This window comes from Leguminivora glycinivorella, chromosome 10 (assembly GCF_023078275.1).
Source record: "Leguminivora glycinivorella isolate SPB_JAAS2020 chromosome 10, LegGlyc_1.1, whole genome shotgun sequence".
NCBI classification, from domain to species: domain Eukaryota; kingdom Metazoa; phylum Arthropoda; class Insecta; order Lepidoptera; family Tortricidae; genus Leguminivora; species Leguminivora glycinivorella.
In genome coordinates this window covers 10494941-10502104 of record NC_062980.1, presented here as the reverse complement: position 1 = coordinate 10502104, position 7164 = coordinate 10494941, and the positions used below count along the sequence as shown (strand labels likewise).

Below are 7164 nucleotides of genomic sequence, written 5' to 3'. Positions count from 1 at the left end.
TGAAAATAAATGGTTGATCTCTGCTTACATTCATTTAAGAGGCGGGCCTCAGGTCGCCTAGGCGGCCTGAGCCCCGACCTAGAATCTTATAAGATTCAAATTAGAATAAGAAAAATCGATTGCATAAGAATAAATAAAACAAATCAGTGTAGTAGTAATAAAGTTTATTAAAATAAATGACAAGTTCTGAAGGGCTAGGGAGAGCGCATGCGCGCGCAGCCTAGGCGCTAGAAGGGTATGCACGCGGGGGGCGCGATCGGCCGGGATTCGGCTATAAAACCGAGCCCCGATCGCGCTCCGGCGTCAGTTTGTTCGAGCCGCGCCAGAAGAAGGAACCCTCCCGAGCCCTCCGGAACTAGAAGAAAGGAAGCAGTGTGTTATTGCCCGTCCTGCTCTCACCCCTATGACCCGATCAGCTGATCGGCGAAAACAACTGATCGCCTTTCGATACCTACAGTCCACATATCTACGTACGATCTCATTCGTATCTAGGGCCGAACACTCACATTGTTTGGTCCTTAGCGAAGCCGGATCTCTGAAGCAAGAAGAAAAAGGGCAGGATGGCAATAACTAGAAGCAGAAACGGAGCTCGGGAGGAATCATCTGGCAGCGGCGGCACTAATACGAACACCGATAACACGTCCGCTACCGCTGGGACGTCCGCGACGGACGGCACGTCCGCGACGGACGGCACTACCGCGACGGACGGCACTACCGCCACGTCCGACACCGACGCCACGGGCACCACGACTGGCACGGGAACCACGGCGGACACAGAAGCAACGACGGAATCAGGAGCAACCACGGAGGGTACAAGCGCGGCCCAAGAAGAGGTCACGCCCGAGGATGCCGCCGTCGCCGCCACGCCCGCCGACACCTCTGGTATCAGAGCCACGCCCGCCGCCAGCACCATAGCCACGATCGTCGAAAAACAGCTGATGCCTCCACCGCTCGGCACGAAGAGGTGCGCTAAGCCCGCTCGGTCACACCGATCCAAGGCCTCCAGCAAGAGGCTCCTCGCGGAGCTAGAGGCCAAGGAGAAGTTAGCCGAGCTGGAGCTCAAGCGCATCGAAGCCCAAGCTACGCTGGCAAAAATCAGAGAAGAAAGAAGAAACCTCTCCTCGTCGGGTGAAGACTCCGAACAAGAAGAGGAAGACCTCGGCCCCCAGAGATTAGCCGATTGGTTCGACCGCCCGATTCAAGACGCGGTCGAACACCACGCCGCGCGCCCCCCTGCGCACCGCGCGCGGCACCACAAGCAGACAATGGATGTGACGTCACTCGCAGCAGCCCTGACCGACGCCCTACAAGCGAACAGATCGAACAGGAAGTACCTGCCAGACCTGCCGTCGTTCAGTGGACAGTGCGCGGAGTGGTTACAGTTCAAAGCCGCTTACAACGAGTCGGCGCCTAGTTTCGCGAACAGTGAAAACGTCGCTCGCATAAGAAAGAGCCTCAAAGGCGCCGCCCTAGAAGCCGTCAGTGCACTCCTCATCAGCCAGCCGCGTCCAGACGATATCATCAAGGCCCTGGAACGCCGCTACGGGAGGCCCGACGCACTACTCCTGAACGAGATGGAGAGAATAAAGGCCTTGCCACGACTAGCCGAGAGCCCGCGCGACCTGTGCACGTTCGCCGGACGTATCGCCAACGCCGTGACAACGATCGAGATATTGAAGAAGCCTCAGTATCTTCACAACCCCGAGTTACTGAGGTCTATAGTGGAAAAGTTAACGCCCATATTAAAAAGTAAGTGGTACGACTACGCCGCGAGTGATGAAGACACGCCGGAACTTAAGAAGATAGCCGACTTCCTCAACAACGAAGCCGACAAGTGCACGCCCTATGCCCCGCCCGAGACCATAGCGGAGCCCAAGGAAGCACGAGCCACGAAAAAGAAGCCCGAGCGTACCTGCGTAGCCGTCGCCGAAGTGAAGAAAACAAAAGAAGAAAAGTTACCCTGTCCAGTGTGTGACCAGTCCGCCCATCAACTGCCGACGTGCCCGCAATTCACTAAGCTGGGCACGAACGAGCGGTGGGAAATAGCGAAGAAGCACAATATGTGCTATCGGTGCCTCGTCAGCAAACATCGCCGCTTCGTCTGCCGAGCCAAGCCCTGCGGTCATCAAGGCTGCGCTATGCGTCACCACAAGCTGCTTCACCACGAGAAGGCCCCGACAGACACCGTCGCCGCCTCGAACGAGCCGACGCAGCCCCGCAAGTCCGACGAGGTCGTGGCCATAGCCGTCAAGCAAGCCGTACACGCCGCGACCCGGGCGAGCCGCGCCTACCTCAAGATGGCGCCAGTACTACTCCGGGGGCCGCACTCGGAAGTGGCTACGTTCGCGCTCCTAGACGAAGGCAGTACAGTGACTATCATCGACTCTGCGATCGCCGCCGCCCTCAACCTTGACGGGCCCACCGAACCTATGTGGGTCCAAGGCGTGGGCGGGAACGAGATGGCGTACGAGAAGAGCAAGAGAGTGGATGTCCGCATACGCAACAAACACGGAGGGGACGAGCAGCTAGTGACGAACGCGCATACAGTCGGGCGCCTTGACTTCACCACTCAAACGATCAGCGAGCGAGAGATAGACGACTGTGAACATCTGCGGGATATCAAGCACCTGTTGACATATGAAGACGCTACACCGGGAATACTGCTCGGACAAGACAACTGGGAACTCGTTGTGTCGCGCAAGTTGAAAAAAGGACGGCGCGATCAGCCAGTAGCATCTAAAACGCTACTAGGTTGGGTACTACACGGTTGTCGCCACTCACAAGCGATACCCGTAGCCCACTGCTGCGCACACCTTACGCGCATACAGCCCGGCGGGAACATCGAGAACGAGATGAAGAACTTCTTTGCGCTCGAATCACTCTCGATCGAGCCGAGGAAGCCCCGTAGTGATCCCGAACAGCAAGCCTTGAAAACGCTAGAAGAGAAAAGCCGACGCCTCCCAGACGGGCGCTTCGAGACCGGCCTGCTGTGGCGACAGGAAGACATCAACATACCTGACAACCGCGCCGACGCCCTCAAACGCCTACACACACTAGAGAAGAAGCTGGATCGCGACGCGGACTTGAAGAAGCAGTACACCGAACGAGTTGACAACCTGCTTGTGTCCGCCTACGCCGAGCTCGCGCCGACACCGAGCAGCGGGAAAACCTGGTACCTGCCCCACTTCGCAGTGCGCAACCCGGAGAAGCCGAAGATAAGGTTAGTCCACGACGCCGCGGCCACCTCACACGGCCGCAGCCTCAACGACATGCTTCTCGCGGGCCCCGATCTCCTGCAGTCGCTGCCCGGCGTTATCATGCGCTTCCGTCAATACGGCGTGGCGGTATCAGCGGACATAAAGGAAATGTTTATGCAAATAAAAATAAGAGAAGAGGACCGCGACGCGCTGCGCTTCCTGTGGCGAGGCGATCGACGCGAAGGCGGCCCGACAGAATATCGCATGACATCAGTCATCTTCGGCGCCTCTTCATCCCCCTGCACGGCGCTGTATATAAAGAATAGGAACGCACGCGAGCACGCGGCCCGCCACCCAGAGGCCGCGCGGGCGATCGAGCGAAATCATTATATGGATGACTACCTGCAGAGCTTCCCCAGCATAGAAGAGGCGAAGAGAGTGTCGAGCGAAGTGAACCACGTACACATGAAAGCTCGCTTCGAGCTGCGCGGCTGGGCTACGAACGAACCCGAGGTCATCGGCAAGAAAGAGCGAGAGGGCGTCACCGTCTCTATCGGCGGGAGCGAGATAGAGAAAACACTCGGCCTACTGTGGGACACGCGAGAGGATAGCATTCGTTTCAAACTCAATACGAGACGAGCGCCGCCAGAAGTGATCAAAGGTCAACGCCCCCTACGAAAAGAGGCCCTCAGTATCATCATGTCAATATTCGACCCGCTGGGCCTCATCTCGCCAGTGACGACGCCCGCGAAGAGGATCATGCAAGACACGTGGCGCTACACTACGGCCTGGGACGAAGAAATACCAGAAGAGCTGCGTGAACGCTGGGGAAATTGGCTGCAACATCTGCGCGACCTAGGTGACCTATCGATACCTAGATGCTACGATACCGCGCCCGCGCCCAAGTACGAGCTACATACCTTCGTCGATGCGAGTGAAGAAGCCTACGCCGCCGCTGTGTACTGGCGCATGACCCGAGCTGACGGCACAACAAAGGTCGCTCTAGCCGCCGCCAAGAGCAGAGTCACGCCCACGCGCCTCGTCTCGATACCCAGACTTGAGCTCCAAGCGGCCGTCCTGGGCGTGCGACTCGCCGAGGCCGTCGGGAACGAGCACGACTTCGAGATCGACAGTAGAACATACTGGAGTGACGCGCGCACGGCCCTAGCATGGATACGCTCAGAACCCCGCACTTACAAGTCATTCGTCGCGCACCGCCTGGCCGAAATCGAAGATTACACGAAAAAAGACGAATGGCGATGGGTACCGTCAGCACACAACGTGGCCGACGACGCGACACGCGCCGCGCCGAGCGACTTCGACACCCGACACAGATGGTTCACCGGGCCGGCCTTCCTATACGAACCGGAGGAGGCCTGGCCGCAAGAAAACAAGATGAAAATCGAGCCAACAGGGGAAGAAAAAGAAGTCTGCTGCTCCGTCGCGCCGCCGAGAAAAAGCCGCGCGGCCGTGCCCGCCATCGAAAACTTCTCGAAGTGGACAAGCCTATTACGCACGGCCGCACGGGTGCTGCAGTTCATTGACCTCTTGCGCGAACGACAGAAAAGTCGCGCTTCACCCGCGACACAGTGCATCGCCGCGGCGCGAAGGAAAAGGACGCGCGCAAACAAGGACGGCGACAGCACCTGGGGAAAACGAGACAAGCGCGCTCCCGTCGTACCCAAGACGGTCGAGAATAGCCGGAGGAGAAAATACATAATACTAGAAGCCAGATACCTACTCGCGGCCGAGAAGATACTCGTGCGAACCTCGCAGGAAGATAGCTATGCAAGAGAGAGAAAGCGCATAGCCGAGGGCCTCGCGCCGAACAAGGACGACCGGCTAGCCAAGCTGAGCGTGTATCTCGACGAAGACGACATCATACGACAACGCGGCAGAATAGCGGCCGCCGACGACATAAGCGAAGACGCCGTGCACCCCATAGTGCTGTGTGGTAAACATCACTACACATATCTATATGTTTCCCACGTGCACGAACGGCTACACCACGGGGGCACCGAAACCGTCGTCAACGAGCTTCGCCAACGTGTATACATACCGAAGATAAGACCTGCGGTGAAAAAGGTGATCGCGCGCTGCCCCGAGTGTCGACTACGCAAGGCGAAGCCCGCCGGCCCGCCTACAGGGGACCTACCTGCCGCCCGGCTGGGGCATCACCTGAGGCCCTTCACATACACGGGGCTTGACTACTTCGGCCCGCTTGAAGTGACCGTCGGCCGACACCGAGAGAAGAGATATGTCGCGCTGTTTACCTGTATGACGTCAAGAGCCATACATCTAGAGGTGGCCGCCTCACTAACCACCGACTCGGCCATCAACGCGCTGCGCCGGTTCATCGCTCGCCGCGGCTGCCCCACGGAGCTGTGGAGCGACAACGGGACCGCTTTCAAGGGAGCGAACCGCGAGCTGACGGAGGCCATGAGAGAGGCCGCCCACGCCCGCCGCATCAACTGGCGTTTCCTACCCCCCTCCTCACCCTTCATGGCCGGTGTGTGGGAGAGAATGGTGAGATCAGTAAAGGAAGCCCTGAAGACCACGCTGCACGAGCGATGCCCGAGCGATGAGACACTACACACCCTGATGGCGGAGGTCGAGGCTACAGTCAACTCGCGACCCTTGACCTATGTCGCGACCGACCCAGAGGACCCGCCCGCGCTCACTCCGAACATGATCCTGCTCGGGCCAGACTGCCACTCCCCAGCCCCGGGAGACTTCAAGGACAGCGATGAGAGCGCGCGGCAACACTGGAGGCGCGCCCAATACCTGGCCGACACCTTCTGGCGCCGATGGGTGCGCGAGTACGCCCCTATACTTCAACACCGGCGGGAGCCCCGCGGCGAGGGCGTCGAACCAGCCGTCGGCGACGTCGTCATAGTGTGCGATAACAACCTCCCACGCAACACATGGCCGCGAGGGAGAGTGACACAGACGTATCCAGGCAAGGACGGAGTAGTACGAGTCGTCGACGTCACCACGAGCCGCGGTCACGTCCTGCGCCGGCCCACCAAGAAGATCGTCGTTCTACCAGTGGGATCGCACGGCGACGGCGGGAGAAATGTGAACGACGCAGGAGACGTCATTTAAATAAGTTCAAAATTGTAAATTAATTGATAACTTAGCTTAAGTAATTCTGAAAATAAATGGTTGATCTCTGCTTACATTCATTTAAGAGGCGGGCCTCAGGTCGCCTAGGCGGCCTGAGCCCCGACCTAGAATCTTATAAGATTCAAATTAGAATAAGAAAAATCGATTGCATAAGAATAAATAAAACAAATCAGTGTAGTAGTAATAAAGTTTATTAAAATAAATGACAAGTTCTGAAGGGCTAGGGAGAGCGCATGCGCGCGCAGCCTAGGCGCTAGAAGGGTATGCACGCGGGGGGCGCGATCGGCCGGGATTCGGCTATAAAACCGAGCCCCGATCGCGCTCCGGCGTCAGTTTGTTCGAGCCGCGCCAGAAGAAGGAACCCTCCCGAGCCCTCCGGAACTAGAAGAAAGGAAGCAGTGTGTTATTGCCCGTCCTGCTCTCACCCCTATGACCCGATCAGCTGATCGGCGAAAACAGCTGATCGCCTTTCGATACCTACAGTCCACATATCTACGTACGATCTCATTCGTATCTAGGGCCGAACACTCACACATTGTATGTTTGAGAAAAGCACTATACATGCCTCGGCGTGAAAACGGATTCCCGGCCTCGTATCCCTATCCGGCCTCGCTCGCACGCTCGCTCGGCCGTATATACCCACTTGGCCGGAAATCCTCATTTTCCCGGCCTCTGATGTAATGTACTATTTATTGCAAACATAATTAATGTCATTTGACGTATATTTAAAAAAAATATATTGTTGGTCGGAAAAGGCTTTGTACCGTAGAGGTGTAATCCTAAGAAGGTAAGTATTTATTTTGTAGTTAAGAACAAAGTTAATATTTAAATGTATTTGTTT

The 7164-nt window shown here is 57.2% G+C and overlaps 1 protein-coding gene across 1 annotated transcript; it reads left to right on the top strand.

Moving 5' to 3' along the window:
- Positions 1-560: 560 nt before the first annotated feature.
- On the top strand, positions 561-6302 carry LOC125230368. Its single transcript, XM_048135505.1, has one exon. The coding sequence runs from the start codon at positions 561-563 to the stop codon at positions 6300-6302; it is 5742 nt and encodes a 1913-aa protein (XP_047991462.1).
- The last annotated feature ends 862 nt before the right edge of the window (positions 6303-7164 follow it).